At 40.4% G+C, this 16915-nt stretch overlaps 1 protein-coding gene across 1 annotated transcript in view; it reads left to right on the top strand.

The window, feature by feature from the left end:
* CNTNAP5 (contactin associated protein family member 5) overlaps window positions 1-8677 on the top strand; it is an 886651-nt gene extending 877974 nt beyond the window's left edge. Inside the window, exons 23-25 of the mRNA XM_030840366.2 lie at window positions 789-860; window positions 3101-3274; window positions 8337-8677. Of these exons, the coding sequence (XP_030696226.2) occupies window positions 789-860; window positions 3101-3274; window positions 8337-8362 (272 nt within the window). The 3' untranslated portion in view covers window positions 8363-8677. The remainder of the gene's footprint in view (window positions 1-788; window positions 861-3100; window positions 3275-8336) is intronic.
* Window positions 8678-16915: the final 8238 nt, after the last annotated feature.

A 16915-nucleotide genomic window follows, 5' to 3' on the forward strand; every position in this document is an offset into this window, starting at 1 on the left:
TTGGGCAGGTTACTTAATGACTTTGATATAATTTCCTTATCTGTGAGATTGGAAAAAATTATAATCATGTTGTAGTCATTTCTTGAGGATTAAATGATACAGCAATACTAATGAGAGGTGCTATAGGTCCTGACAATTTTATGTGCACTATATGCATACCTATAGGATCATTAGCTCCCTTTAATACATTTGCAGATTGCTATTTAAAAAATGTATGTAGCTCACTGTCACCAGACCAATAAGTGTCAGAGCTAGGATTCGAAACCAGGTCTATGTGCCTTCAAACTTGATGCGTTTTGTTTTTTTTACACCGTATATGTTAATGTACATATAGTAAAATGTGTGAGGGTTTCTTGGGGGTGCTAATTCACCAGCAATTTGCCCTTTCCTGCCAATGGAGTCAGAAATCTATTGTAATTAAAGAAACCTCTGAATCAGAGGCAGGTGTGCTTGAGGGAAGAAGTCATTGACATGCATAGGAACTGTCCAGCAAATAATAAAGGGACTTCAAGGGTAGGCTGAGAGGTAAGCTGCAGGCCAAGGCAGATACAAGCAGAGTACCACCATCATGTCTTTTAACCTCTTGTCTTACAACTTACATAGAAACGAACAGGGTCATGAAACTACAGGGTGTAAGCAGTATACTTAAAATGCTTTTCTGGGTATGTTTGGCTTCCTTCCAAAATGCCAACTATTTGAGAACACCTGGTCTAACACACAGGTGTGTCATCACAATGCCATATTTCAGATCTTCTTCTAGGACTTTGAGTGTCTTTTACACCTTTCAGATCTTTTTGGGAAGACAGATGAGCGGGAACCACTCACCAACGCAGTGCAAAGCGACTCGGCTCTCATCGGAGGTAAACCATTCTTTGTGGCGGAAAGCAGAAAAGACATCAGTGGTTCTGTGCTCTGGAGAAACTTACCTGAATCCTTCCTCAGTGTGGCTATCCAGCACCCAGAACCCTGCATGATCTAAGAACGTGAGGTTTTTCATGAATAATCACACATGCTGGGATGATCAAAGGCACCCTCCCCTCCAAGCCCGGCACCAGCAGCTCTATGAAGGGATCCCTCCCTGAACCACCAGGCAGCTGAGCGCATAGTCAACAGTTGGATAATTTACTTTGAGACAGGCAGCGTGCATCCTGTCGATCTCATCCACTTGTCATTTTTCCTAAAGCACAAAGCAAACTAATAAAACTACATATGGGAAAAAGCCATGTTGGGGCAGACAGATGGGCAAAGCTGTAGTGCTGTTGGGTTTTCTCCACCGAGTGGATCTAATGAACACGGTGAAGCCCACGGGACTGTAGTTTCCGATCTAGCAGCACATATGGTTACAGAGGAAGCTCCTGTCCGCTCTGCTGTGAGCTCAGCTCTCCCTCCCACCCCCATTGCTTTTCCATTTTCTCACAGCCTCTTGGCCTCACTGCTCTGTATCCTGCCTCAGCTTGGCTGTTGCCTCCAGGAGTTTGATTTTTCCATCTGGGCCTTGCAACACGGAATGACTCCCAAACTTGTTTAATGTAAGATGCCTGTGAAAGACAGAATTCATTTCCATCTGAGAACCATGGTCCTCACAGGTGGCCCCATCTCTGCTTTCTGACAGGCTAGAGGGACTAATTCACACCAGATGGAGTTCTGCTCTTAAAAATCAACAGTAACCATTTATTTAACTGCTATGGAAAGAACCCTCACTATGGGTCAGGACCAGTGCTAAGTACAAGAATACAAGGCTGAAAGACATGGATGCTGCCCCACAGCTTGGTAGGGGCAAGGTGGGGTGGGATGGGTAAACAGGTAACAATAGAACCAGTGAGTAGTGTTTTAGGCTGGAAGGACAAGTGGCAAGGGGAGCACAGAAGTGCATTGTTACAATAAGGTTGTGAGGAAACACACATACACACACACACACACACACACACACACACTTTCCTTAAAGAAGTTCTTCAAATGTCTGACCTGAATATCTACTTCAGGGTAAAGAGTCCAAGTTGATTTTTGTTTGGCGACAAGAAATATAGGAAACCATTTGGTGCCTGTTTCTCTTCCTATAATTTCTCATTTGACAAATGGAGAAAAGACTTTTGTGACTGCTGACTTTTTCCCACCCACGTACAGGCTTCTTTGAGTCTGTTTAAGGCAGGAAATTCATCCCAACCCCTGAGAAAAATTCCTGGAGGTTCACATCCTCCCACCCTGAATAGAGTAGAAACTGGTTCTGTATTTCATCTCTAAATGCTGCAGCTCATTCCGCGGTATCACTCACTATATCCAATTTATTTCTAGGTTTGTTAACTTACCTAGTTTTACTCTGCCTTGTAAACTTTGCTGATTTTGCTATTCCCTTCTCAAGAGCCTTCCTGGAAAGGGTAGGGAAAAGACCTTAGGGTCAGTGAGGACAGCTTGCCAAGTAGGTCCCATAAAATCACATACAATCAAAGTAGGATAGTATCTGACACAACAGGGCAGAAGTTTGCCATTGCAGTTGACTCTGGAGGACAGAGGGGTACCATCTTCAAACGAGCCTATACCTTGCAGAGTGCACAGCAGGGTAGAATGCCCTGAATATTTAGTAAGCATTTCATTATTAATAAAACATTTTTAGCAAAGCAAAAATATACCATAAACAAGTTTACATCCATAGAGCATGTATTGGGAAGTGAGATATCTACATATTTTCTAGGATGCTAAATTAGTTCTAAGGTACTTATTTGCAAGATGACGAAGAAATGTGCTAATTAGAAATGATTCAGACACATTCTTTAAAGCAGGTCTTAAAGGAATTTACTAAGAGATCCTTTGTTAGTCTGATTCCATATCTATTTGATGGCTTTCTTAGTCCATTAAATAAAACCTCCTCGTATTGAAACTGGCTTGAGCACTCACTAGCCTGAAAGAGGAGGTTTTTTTGTGACTGAAGCCTGAATGCATTTCAGCCTGTGTTTGTTTCTGGACATGCGGCAGAGTTTGTTGTTTGTTTGTTTTTTGTTTGGTTCTTTCTCCTAAGTGCCTTTCTTGTCTACTTTGCATTCTCTCTCTTGACCAGATGATCTGTGATAATCTCCCTCTCTCTCTTGTCCCTCTTTCTCAACAGGAGTAATAGCAGTGGTGATATTCATCATCTTCTCCATCATCGGCATCATGAGTCGTGTCCTTTACCAGCATAAGCAGTCACATCGTACCAACCAGATGAAGGAGAAGGAATATCCGGAAAATTTGGACAGTTCCTTTAGAAATGACATTGATTTGCAAAACACAGTGAGCGAGTGTAAGCGGGAATATTTCATCTGAAAAACTGCAGGGCCACCTCATACTCTTCCTTTGTTGCTCATTTTTGGTTTCTCCTTCTCCTCTTTCTCCTATCTTTCATTTTGGTCATCCTCTTTCTCTTTTTTCCTTTTAGTTTTAGAACATACCTGCATTCACCACAGCATCTATCCCCTCGAACCAGCTCAGAATACCAGGCAGCTATGGCGACTGCCTTCCTCTGTGACACACTTATAATGGTGAAAACGATCATTCAAGAGACTGATTACTTTAGACAAGGAAGAGACACATGTGTGCACATGTCCATATTCAGTTCCATATTTCCACTTTCTAAGACGCAGCCTTCAGTTCTGCAACCATTCAGTCTTTCAGGCTTACCTTGAACCTGAGCTCTGTGACTTCGGCATGAAGCGGTCATCCTCAACACCCTTCCCCATTTCAAGTCCACTCCGACCAGGGAACTCAGGGTACCAAAACAAGATGCTAGGGCCTGGTTTGTGTCAGTGGCACTTTAAAAGGAACAAGAGAGGTTTGTTGTGTGTTAATTTTCCCCCCACAGGAAGCCCATTACCCTAACTCATCATCATTGTTCACTCTGACTCATCCCCTGAGTATTTCAAATATAGGATTCCTGATAGTCGTGAGCTATTGCTTTGTTCCTTTCTTACCACTCTCTTCCAGGGCTGACACTTTAGAACAGCACACAATAGCGTAAACCTAGGGGAAGCATGGAAAATAGTCGCTTGAAACTAGGAGGTAAAAAGAAAGCTGCTAGGAAGTAGATGTTCTATAACTTAAAAAATGCCTATTCCAATTTTGTGAGAAATGCTAGCTAAGTTATTCCTGGCATTATTATATTGATAGATATATATATCATTGCTGCAGCAAAAAGCAATTCAAATAAAAGTCTAAATTAGCACTTGGTACCATGAAAGAGCTTAAACCACCTTAACCCAGCTTTAAAGAAAAACAAAAAACAAAGCAAGACAAACAAAAAACTGCATGAAAGCAAAGAAATACCAAACAGAATTCTTTCTTTCCCTCCCCTCACTAAAGATATGGTGAAGAAAGTAAACACAGGTTTCACATTTTAGAATAGATATAATAATCCATGTCTGTCCACTGAGCCATTTCTCTAGGAGGTTTAGGATGAACTGATGTGTGAGGCATTCTGACTAGCTCCAGGGAGACCCCACTGCATAATCTGAGAGGAGCCCTTAAGTCCTACAGCACATCACATTTTCAGATGTGCTTCATCCTATGTATATAAAGGCCCCACACACACTTCTTTCTGCAGGCATAAACTCCCAGATGATGCAGTGACACATTTCAGGGTATCTGCCCCTTTTGATAGCAAAACATCCATGAAACACAGTCATTCCTTCAAGAAGTTATCTTGGGCACATACACGAGGTGGTGGTACGAAACCTGGTGATTTTGCTGTAGTGATATTCCTCACGCTTTGCCTCTGGTCCAGCTTCAGGAAAAAAGATAAGGGGGAAAGGATATAAATGCTCCGGTAAGCTGGGAATGCGAAGAGAATGGTCCACAGACGTGGAAATTACTTGCTGATTCTCTTTACAAGACAGACTCGATTTGCATCCCATCTTGTTCTCTGTGTGTCTGTCACTTCTGACTATTTAACACTTTCCTGCATGATAAGGCTCACAAGGAGGAACTCCTCAGCTTCACCCCATTTCAGGTCTATTCCAGGCTTTTCTTTCAGTGGCAGAGCGCGTGGGGTAAGGATTTCGTTTGTAATCATATTTCTCAACTTGAAGATGTTGTTCCAAATACACCCTCTCTTTTAAAACTTTTCTGTGGATTCTTACTTAATCATTCCCATTATATCCTTTTGCTAGCAAATTTATTTTAAAGTGGTTCTAACAAGGGTAACTTTTTTTCCTTCTAACTTTAATAAGATGAATAATCCATTCATAAGAGGAAAGATCTTTACTGTTTCTTCCTGCCCTGTTCTCTCCTATTTCCAGTGTTCACTCCTGAATTTTCTCTTTCCATAAAAATGCTATATAAATCAGCCTTTTGCTTGGTGACATAGTCCTTCGTCCCCTGAAATAGAAGTCACCATGAAGTGTAGTGGGTTTAGCCCAAAGCATCTCCAGTAATGAATTGGAAAGGAAAAGGAAGGTGTGAGTAATAAAACTGGAACTGCTCATTATTCAATCTCTGAGAATTAGGGACTATATTTTGCTGACCCAGTATTGATAGAAGAAATGGAGTACTAACAGAGGCCGCCTTGGAGGATCTGCTTTTCTCATCCACTTTTATAGGCTTGTGGGGGGTTCTGCAGGGTGAAAAATTTGAGAAGCTCCATCCTTGTCACATCTGCACTACAGAATCTACCAGCAAACCTCCCCACATCTGTAGACTATCCATCCATCCATACTGCGTATCACAGACTTAATGACGAATGCCAAGACAGTGCGATCAGCACGTCACTCTTATAAGAAGAGTCTCAGGGCTAAATCAGAATTATTTTTACAGGGTTGGAATATTTCATAACCCCAGAGAACACTAACTTTCACCAGATGTGTATGGAAAGCAAGCAAGCTGCTCTCTCCAAAGGAAAACACAATTTGCAATGACAAGTGCAAACTCTGCCTGTCTTTCCTCCGTGGTACCAAGATCCATGGAGTTTTGTGTAATTGTTGAGTTGTGTGAGTGTTTCAATCCTTGAACAATTATAACCTAAAACTAACAGTCCTTGAAAGCATTCTAATGCCTCCTTAACCACAGTTTTCTGCTTCAGTTTCCTGACTGCATGCTCTGGCCAACTGGATCGCCATAATCCTACATTTTAACCCTCACTCTTTGGTAATGGCTGTTTACCAACATATTTTATGGAATGTGGTCACTTTACAGGAAAACCAAAAAATACCTGTGCAATTTCACATTCTAGGGGGGCTATTTCATTGATACTATTCCCACCAAACAAATCTATTTATGTAAGCAGCAGTGTATTTGCTTACCTTAAATATATATTTAACACTGCATCTCTGTGTGTGTGTATAGGTTAGATCACCATGGTTTTTAGGAGAACTTGTCTACAGAATTAAACATTTTTCACTTCTCTAGATATATTTTTAAAAAAAGCTTAGCCCTTCTGTACTCTGAACTGCAAATGTAATATTTATTTTAAGGATCCTAGGGCTGATTCTTTTAAAACAGTTTTTTATCCTTTAGTAATAACAGAGATGGTACCCACCTGACTTCCACCTTTTGTCAGACTTATGCCCACCACAGGAGTAGGATCAGAACAAATGAAAACCCTTGTTCTGTACTTTATTCATTAATGAAGTTTTTATTGAATACCCAATACTTCAAAGGTTGTGCTAGATATTGGGTGTGTTCATACAAATTACGCCTTGTTCTTGCCCTTGGGAAGCCCAAAGTCTAGCAGGGGAGACATGTATTGTTGTAATAGGGGTATGCATAAAATGCTGTAGAATATAGGGCTAAGGTTCTACACTATCATTCTTGTAACATCTTTGCTAGAGATGGAAAGAAACATACTTTCTGGAAAATATTTATATATATTTTTTCTTGCTTTTTACTTCCACCTTCAGTAAGCTGACTTTGTTTCTCTTCCTTGAAGCAAATGTCAGTCTACGCTGGTGTGTTTCTGTGGAGGGAGATGGGTTGACTCTTTAGGGGTGAGAGTAACTGATACCTGTCTCTAGAGAACTTTTGGGGAGGGTACATTCTCCCCATTCTTGTTTTAATTCTGGGTGGGGGGTTCTGAAAGTCCTCCTTTCATGTGTCAGAACTAAGTGACAACTCGGGGACCCTATTTGAGGTAGGAAACAGCAATCTCCACTTCTCCCCTCTTCCTTTTTTTTCAGTTCTTTTTCTTCATGTATTGGTGACCTATTGCATGCCCTTGTTCTTCTAGACGTTCCTTAAGGGGTCTTTGTCATACCCCAGCTCCTCCTAAAACCCTACTGTGTCCTGATGAACCATTTTGACTCAATTTAGGAAGATCTCTGAGAATGGATGAAGGATATTTTTGAGTAATTCATTGACTCAAAGTGTCATGCATCTAAGTGAGGTCTCATGTCTGTGCTCTGGGGGAATTTTTCCAATCCTGAAAATCACACGTTTCTCTTCTCTGCAGTAAGCTCATTCAGTTACAGGAGCTACACTGGGAAGCTCCAAGACATTCAGGAGTTAGGAATCAGGCTGGTGAATTCTTTCTTATAAAAAGTCTTGACAGCTTGTCCACCAACGCCCGGTGTTCTTTAAATACCCCCTTAGCTACAATCCATCAAAACAGCATTGGGAATTGGGAAAAGCCTGCCAAAGGGAATTTGAGACACAGTGTATAGCTCTGCTACTCATTTTTCCTTAACTTCAAGGCTTGGACATAATTAGTCCCCCATTGTCCTAGAGGTCCCAAGTAGACCAAATAAACAAAGAGTCTTCCTTATTCCTGCAGGTGCAAAGGTGGTTAAAGGAAGATGGTGTCGCCAAACTCAAAACTTCCAGAATACTTGGAAGATAACTGAGTGCTATTTCATGCCTCTCATGCAGTTTGATAGTGTTTTCTTTAAAAAACACAGAGTCTGATTGAATTACTTCGATATACTGTTCTTGGGTCTTTTTTACCCTATCCCCATCTCCTCACCCACACTCTTACTTGTTAAGCCATCTAGTTTGCAGATTTTGCTTGTCCTTAGTTTTCATCCCTGCTTTCACAACTTCCAAATAGTTGAACCTCCTAAAGGGAAAAAAAATCACAAACACACACCTACACAAACTCTTTGTCAAAATAGATTTGTTATTCAGGCTTCCTTTGTGACATTCTCCATACATCTCTGTTTGACAGGGAGAGACACATTTCCTTTTGAGTTGACAGTTATTGGAAGCCTTCATAGAAGGTTTTTATATTTAACTCTTTTTTTCTGTTTTTGAGTAACTTTTGTGTTACTTTCCACTAAGGTACTCTGAGGGAGAACAGAAAAGCACACTTTTTTTTTTTTTTTTTTTTTTAGTGAAATATCGTACTTTGTAAGCAAATTGTCTCTCTTTTATAATGTTTATAGTCTACAAAGTGGCCGAACAGATGTGAGCAAAGATGAAGGCAAAAGTTGGTTTGGGTGTTTTGACCACACCCACTGGGAACAGGTTGAGGAGGAAGAGGGGACACATGGAGACAACTGATAACTATCCTGCAAGAGAAAAGTCACTGCTTCCACATGACTCACTGGCAGCTGCTCCTCCCACTCTCCTGGCTCCTAACTCAGGAGTCTCTTTAATGCACTTGGATCATCACCTTAGGGAAAGAGGCAATATCATGGGCTTTGCATGAAGAATTCTTTACTTAACTTGGCACGATATTTTTGACCCTTCCCAGCTCTACGTCAGCTACATCTTTTTTTTTTTTCTTCAAGATGTTTATTTCATCAGGAGTTTTCCAGGATGCTTTAGAGCTATCACCACAATGATCTAACCAGCCCTGGTTGAATACCCAGATACAACTTTAAGGAAAAGGAACTGTCAGAAATCTCCCTAGCTCCACTATCCTGAATCAGCAGCTCCATGGGTAGAAGCCCTGAGGTCCTGAAATCAGCCTAAGGGGTCTTTCTCTCCCCTTCATTGGTCCTGCCATGCACAGGCAGGCCAGAATGATGTTGAGGTATGATACTCCCCACCCCTGACAGTGAATACTTCCAGGGACCGACCATCCAACACTACTTGGCAACACTGTTTTCTTCACCCTTCCCCAGCGATACAGGGGAGCTTTGGCAAAATGGCAGGAGAAAATAAGAGAGTAATCCTAAGCCATGATCAAAGGTGAAGCTAATTGTTTTAGTGATTAAATCCTAGTCTTTATTTTCATGAGCATATTCTTTCATGCTTCTGATTCCAGCAGTAGCCTCAGAGGACGTGAAAACAGAATGCAACAGGATCGTTGTATTCCCCTGCAGACTCTTTGGAAGGCCTTCCCATAGTAGAATTTTCAGTGACACCTTAGGGGGTAGTATTAATGAGCTTCTGCCTAGTCAGACGTTCCCATCATAGTCAATCCCATCCCCAAGTCTTCACAGGAAAAAGTCTCTTCTCTTTGAATGGCAGTGCCAACCTGTGTAACCTTCTCCTGCCTTAAATACTCATGCAAAAAATACCAAACTTTGCTTACAACACCATAGTTATATGGTGAGAAGGACTTTGTATTTAGTGAGGTCCAGCATCAAGAATGTTCTCCTTCTGAATCTGGTAGTTGACAGCCCTCCTGATAATGCTGTGCTATCTTGGGCTGTCACTTCCCTCGGTGCACTGGAGGAGGCTCAAAAGGTGCAGAGGTGTCATCAGGAATAAGAATGCAGGCTGAGGGAGGAACCACAAGTCTGCCTCCAGGATATGCTAGGTAAGGAGCCAGCAAACTTTTTCTGTATAGGGCCAGATAGTCAGTACTTTAGGCTTTATAGAACAGACTGTGTTGCAACTACTCACCTTTGCTCTTGTAGCAGGAAGAGGGCCATACATGGACAAAGAGGCGTGGCTACGTTCCAACAAAACTTTATTGACAAAAATAGGCAACAGGTCAGATTTCGTCTGTGGGCTGCAGTTTGCTGAGCCCTGTGATACCATATTACAATGTCCACTTCAGATGGGAAATCAGTCTTGTTCTGGCATATAGTGGTCCTCCTTTTTGAAGAATGGGAAAGAGTAGGGAGATTATTTTTAACAAGGAAACAATAAAATACAAAATAACCTCTTCAAAAATATAGATGTCAGATCCTTATTACGGCAAAAGCACAAAGCAGGTCACCTCTCTCTGTAGATCTTCTGGAGTCTAGCTTTTCCTTTTGACTTTCTCATTTTTGTTCCTGAAACAGAATCCCAAATGATGTTGCCTCATTCCAAGTCAGTTTTGTAGACCACGTAACATGTCTTAATACACTGTATGGGGAAAAATGAAAGTTAGCCTTAGATTTCTTTGTTTTCTATGGTTCCTGTTGTACAGAAGAAAGACTTACACTGTAAATAATGTATATTTAATAAAGAGAGAATTTTGTATGATTTTGTGTGGAAGACAAATGCCTCTTGCTGTGTTTTCTTGGGTTGATGAAGGGTCACACAATTAATCCCTTGGTGCCTATTCTTATTCCTTAGACCATTAACTCCCAGACAACATGACCTGTGGGGATTCTGGAGAAACATGAACCTCCCACTTCCTAGGTTTATTGATTTCACCAGGCTTAAAAGGGGTGCCACGGGCTCTCTGAGCCCTCAGCAGTTTTTACTGGCTTGTGAGCCTGGCTCAGATGTGTACAAGAGCAAGCACATTGACTTGGTTAGAAGTCAAGTTCAAGGCTCAGAAGCCACTCTGGTTTCAGGGATGCACATGAAACCTGGGCTGGGTGGGGGGAGTGCTCCTAACCCTTACCCACTAACTCACAGAAGCCACTTGCTTCACCTTGCCTTGCCTTCCCTTTCTTCTCACAGACAGTCTTAACTCCAGCTGTTTGAGATGTTAACCATGCATCGTCATGAAATGGAACTCACTTCATAGTGTGTTTATTAAGATTTCTATGTATGGGGTAGTCAGTCAACATACAGAAATTGAAAATGGACATAGATTTTCAACAGGACAGTATCATGACACCTTAGATTTAACTTTCTTTTTTTTTTTAAATTCATTTTATTGAAGTAGAGTTGACTTACCATGTTGTGTTCATTTCTGCTATACAGCAAAGTGATTCAGTTATATATATAGATGTATTCATTCTTTTTCATATTATTTTCCATTATGGTTTATTGCAGGCTATTGAATGTTGTTCCCTGTGCTATACAGTAGGAACTTGTATGATATAACTTACGTGTGGAATCTAAAACATGACACAAATGAAATTATCTATGAAACAGACTCAGATTTAACTTTCAAAAACTCATCTAACTGCACAGTGGAGAGTGGACCCTAGGGAAACAAAAGCAGAAGAATATGTAGAGTTGGTATGCATTTCAGAAGCCTGAGGGAGGGTATGGTGGCTGGGACCAGGGCTGTCATAGCAGAGGTTGTAATAATAACTGGGTCCAGACAGAACCAAGAGGGCTTGCTGACAGATTAGAGGGAAAGTGTGAGGGAAGCAAAGAATCCAGAAAGATGAGAATATTTGGCTTAAGGAACTGAATGGATAGGAGCAATTGTTTTGTTTTGGGGGAGGGTGGCTGTGAAGTGGGAAAAGTGGATAACAAATTCAGCTTGGGATTTGTTAAGTTTGAGATTCCAACTAGGCAACAAGTGTGGATGCAGAACAGGTATCTGGGTATATATGTCTGCAGTTCAGTAGTGAGGTCTGGTCCAGAGAGACACTTGGGAGATATATGTGTATGTGTATATATGTTTAGGTATGGACATATGTGTGTGTGTGTGTGTGTGTGTGCACATGTATGAAAGAGAGAGAGAGAGAGAGGCTCATCGAGATCATCTACAGTGTGAGTGTAACTAGAAAATGGAGCCTGGAACTGTGGTCTGTCAGAAGAGGAAGGGCCACACATGAAGGAATGAGGAAAACCAGATGAGTACATCGGAGCCCAGAAAACAAAGCGCTTAATCAAGAAGAAGTAGACAATCCTTCAACGCTACCGAGAACCTAAGTCAGATGAGAATAAATAAACATCTTTGGCCTTAACAATATGAAGGCATCCATGACCCATTTTCGAGCCACTTGATGAAGAAGTGGGGAGGAGATTCCATTTGTAATCATCTGACACCATGGAGAAGGCAGGGAACAACAGGGACCAAGGCTCAAAGGAGTCTAATAGGGTGGACATGCATGAACTTGGAGCCAGGCCCACTGGGGCTCAAATCACATAAAATCCCATTCTCTAGTTTTGTGCCTTAAATAAATAAACCACTGTAATCTTTACTTTTTTTCAGACATAAAAGGGGAAAAACTAAAACAAAAAGCTTCACAGATCCTGAGGAATAAATGAAACAATACATGCAAACCACGTAGCCAGGTCCGTGGTCTGTGGAGCCCTCCATAAAAACTCCCTGTCTTTATCACCTTACCACCTCCTAACCCATAGGAAACAATGGCACGTGTCGCACAGAATTTAATAAAGGGAGACACAGACAAGGCAGTGGTGCTTTGTTTGTCAAGGGTGGACAGGACTAGGAAGATGTCTTGCGTCGTAGCTGTAGCTCTGCCAATGATGAGCTTTGGAGGTGCCCCAGCCCCCGCCCCCCAAAAGAGAGTCCGTGATTCTAAATACTGAAATGAATCAGGTATCTTAAAAGAAACTTTTGGAATACGTTTTGCTATCAGAGGAACTGATTAGAGAATTTTTGGCCAGACAGTCTTGGCTTCAAATTCCAACTCTTGTAATCAGTAGCTGAGGGAAGGTAAATAAATAAGTCCATTCACATCATATTGAGTGCCTCATCACTCAATAGATTTTAAAACAATACTCATGTACTAAAAAAAAATATCAGTTTTCCTACCTTCACATAATCGGAGGGTACAAGAAGTTAGTGAGGGACTCTGTAATCTTAACCTCCTGTTCATGTCTTCATATCCGCCTTTGGTTTAAGGCTATGAAATTAAAGAGGGGAAAAAAGATGGCTCTCAGTCCAGACATATAATAGGTGGGGGAAAAAACTCTCATGCTATTTTTAATAATAAATGTTTAAACGATATATGAATCGATTTTATTTTTCATGACGCTTTAAAAATACATTTCCAAGGGCATCAATTTGATCCGGTAAATGATCTCTCAGAATCTGCACGTCTGAGCCAGGCTGAAAGCACTTTGAAGGCGCGCCAGCCATGGAGGAATGCAGTTCTGACACCAACACCCACCGGGCTGCTGAAAGACAAGTCTGGAATATGAAATCCATCCGTGGGGAGGAAACATGAGCACTAATGACAGCGCTGACTAGTTGAAAAGGCAAATCCAGTTCAGCCATGTCCTCTGAGAGTCCCAGCTGTTCAAATGAGCCTTAGAGAATTAAAGGCTGTCATAGGGCATGTCTTTCACTGAAAGGAGGAGAAATGCCATCATCCCAGAGCGCACGAATATGCTCCCCGGAAGAAAGGGCTGGCGCAAAAGCTCTAGCTTCCCTGAAACTTTGGTTTGGAAAGTGTGACAACTTGTCCTTGGTTCCCAGGGCCCTTTGTTGTGTGCAAAGCTCTCATTTAAGAGCTACAGGCTTTATGAAGAGAACTGGCATAAGTCAAATATTCTCATGCAGTAATAAGGCAATAATAAAATAATTACCTTTTCTCCCTCATTCATTCAACAAACAGCTGTCAGCTCTTTTGATGTGGATTTTGAGTGAGATGATGAGAATAATCACATAAGAGGACATGACATCTACTGGCAAAGGCCCTATGGGTCTAGCTGGGGAGGCCAGCAGGTAAGTGACAAGCTGTAGAGTAGGTACTATAGAGAATGGCCCAGAGTTCTAATTAGCACAAATAATAAGGGAACAGGCATTTGACGAAAAAGTGGGTGTTGCTTCATTCATGTCTAGACCCTCAAAGGTCTAGAGAATGATTAAAAGTTAGGTTTAAAATGAAATACAAGAGGGCTTCCCTGGTAGTGCAGTGGTTGAGAGTCCACCTGCTGATGCAGGGGACACAGGTTTGTGACCCAGTCCAGGAAGGTCCCACATGCCGCGGAGTGGCTGGGCCCATGAGCCATGGCTGCTGAGCCTGCGCATCCGGAGCCTGTGCTCCGCAACGGGAGAGGCTACAACAGTGAGAGGCTCGTGTACCGCAAAAAAAAAAAAGAAAGAAAGAAAGAAATACAGGAAAGGAAACAACATTTGAAAGAAGACACCAAGCCTAGAGCAAGTGTGCCAATTCAGGAGCTTGTACGCAGCTCAATATGGCTTAGAATAAGGTTAGAAAGTGGTTATCCAAATATGACAGGCAACCGAGCAAAGATGTGAGAATGATCTTTCACATCAAAGTTTCTGCATAAGGATAAGGAAAACAAAGGTGACAAAACAAGATATGTGTAAAAGTGAATCAGAATTATATTTAGGTTATACCATGTCCAGGCAAGCATTAGGTTGGATTTGATGTCAGAAGATTTCCATTCTGTTCCAACTCTCTCCTTTCTGGCTGTGTATACCAGAGAGAGTTGAATAAATATGTTGAGTTTTGCATGTCTAATTTGTAATATGAGCACAGAATATTTACTGAGTTTTTATGAATAATTAATAAAATAAGAAATGTGAAAGTATTTTTTAAACTACACAGAGCAATACAAATATTAGTTATTATTACATCTGCAAGCTTGCAGTGGGAAATAAATATCCATCGATTACGGTAGGGCCAGATAGTAAATATTTTAGGCTTTGAGGGCCAGTCTCTCATTCAACTACTCAACTCTGCCCTTGTGGTAAGAAAGCACCTGTGGACACTACATAAACAAATGAGCATGGCTGTGTTCCAATAGAACTTTATGTATGGAGATGGAAATTTAAACGACATATAATTTTCACATGACATGAAGTTAAAAAAAAATTCTTCTTTTGATTTTTTTCAACTATTTAAAAATTCAGGCTGTACAAAAGCAGGCAGTTGGCCAGATTTGACTCACAAGTCATAGTTTGCTAACTCTTTAATTAGGTAAATTATTCACTGAATTTGAAGTCCAGGCCCTGTTAGTGTGAGCAGTGGAGATATGTATAAAATATTTGCTTTTTTTCTTTTACCCAATACCATTAAAACATGCACACAAACATAGAAAATAAGGTTGAAATTCTGAGAGCTCTCTAGAGTTGTGGAATTCAAGAGACCAATATTCTTCTCTAATGAGTTGAATGGAAAGGATTTAAAACAGAGGGTCCCCTTGGGCCACAGCTTTGACTGGCATGAGTTGGATGACCTCAGTTTCCTGCTTACCTCAAAGGGTTGCTATGAAAAAAAAAATAGAAGTGGTTGTGAGTATGAAAATACTTGTTAACTATAAAGCATATATAAATATGAATTATGACAGAGATGAACTCTCCTTTTTGTTGTAATCTTGCTTGTTTGGTTTGAGAGACCCAAAAAGAACGTAGAAACTTTGGCAGAAGCCACAGGATATGAGCAGATGATACATTTAATTGTACAATCAATTACTATTATAATTGTTTTGTTTGCTCGGCATAGATAGTGTTAATACATAGGAAGATTCAAGAGGTCAATTCTAAGCTTCCAAACCTGTGTGCCTTGCATGGGTAATGGGTATGTAGTAAGATATTGATTGATTCCCTAAGTCCTTAGTGAGAGATGGCAGTGCTTTGGATGGCTGGAATACCCAAGTTGGGGACCATGTCAGAAGCTCCTGAAATTATGGTCTGATTAGAATGGACATCGCTGGGATGGTGGATCAAATTCCATAACCCCAATTCCATAACCCCAAATCTCCATGTTGGAAAGGGGATAGATAATACAAACCTAATAGCTAAGCAGAAAGCAGAAAGCAATTGAAAGGCTACTTAAGAATTAAATATAGGAAGCCTATAGCTTAGCAAGATGATGCTAAGCAAAACCAAAAAAAATTAAAAAATAAAAAGAAAATAATGAAAATTTACATAAGTCAATTGGTCAAAAGTTTTGTGTTCTTCCAGAAGAGAAGAACTCTTAAACAGAAAGCCATAAAAATCCTAAGGGTTCATATGATTTATTCAGTTCTCATTTAAAAACTAAAAGGCTGGATGTGAATTTTTTAGTAGAATAACTGTCATTTTGTCGTAAGGTCAAATCTCAGTGTTGAAAGATAAAGAAGAACCAGGAGCAATGTTATGTTTAAATCAGAAGAATTGAATGTCATGCCCTTCAGACTTTCAATGGGCTTGGTCATGATCCCTGGCATTGACCCTAGGTACCTCTCCTTAAGAGGGGAAAAGCAACCTTCTAAAAATTACAATCTAGTCAGAAAAAAAAGAAGGAAGGAAGGAAGGAAGAAAGAAAGAAAGAAAGAAAGAAAGAAAGAAAGAAAGAAAGAAAGAAAGAAAGAAAGAAAGAAAAAGAAAGAAAGAAAGAAAGAAAAAAGCTAGCAAACCATCAAATAGCCTGTTGCGGGTAACCTAAAACAGCATGAGATGTTATGGTATTAGAACACAAGATTCTGAAAAGAACAAATCTTTCTAGACCAATTTAATTTATTTCAACAAAAGTGTACAAAAATGTATGAACAAGATGGAAACAATAACAGCCATCTATCTTACCTCCAAGAAATCTTTGATCAATTCTCTCTCATAAGACATTCCTCTCAATAAGTGACAAAAGTGGAGACTTGAGAATAATATTTTGGTTGAAAAATAACTGACTTTAAAGTGATTATCAATAACTCAATCTCAGCTAGGGCCATATATATTATTTAACAACAATTAGTCCTAGAATATGTTATATTTTAGAACTTATGATAACCCTCTTTAAAAATTGGGAATATCCTTATCAAATATACAGATAAAACTGACTAGGCAGAAATATTAATATAGAAGAAATAAATGTATGTCAAGATGATATTATAAGCTGATCAAGTTAACTGTTGGGAAAAAAAAGTGACAAAATTTGATGAACATGAAGGAAAATAGCAAACACACATATTCAGAAAGGGGAAGAAGGAATTTCCTGGCGGTCCAGTGGTTGGGACTCCATGCTTCCAGTACAAG

This window comes from Globicephala melas, chromosome 7, assembly GCF_963455315.2.
Source record: "Globicephala melas chromosome 7, mGloMel1.2, whole genome shotgun sequence".
NCBI lineage: Eukaryota > Metazoa > Chordata > Mammalia > Artiodactyla > Delphinidae > Globicephala > Globicephala melas.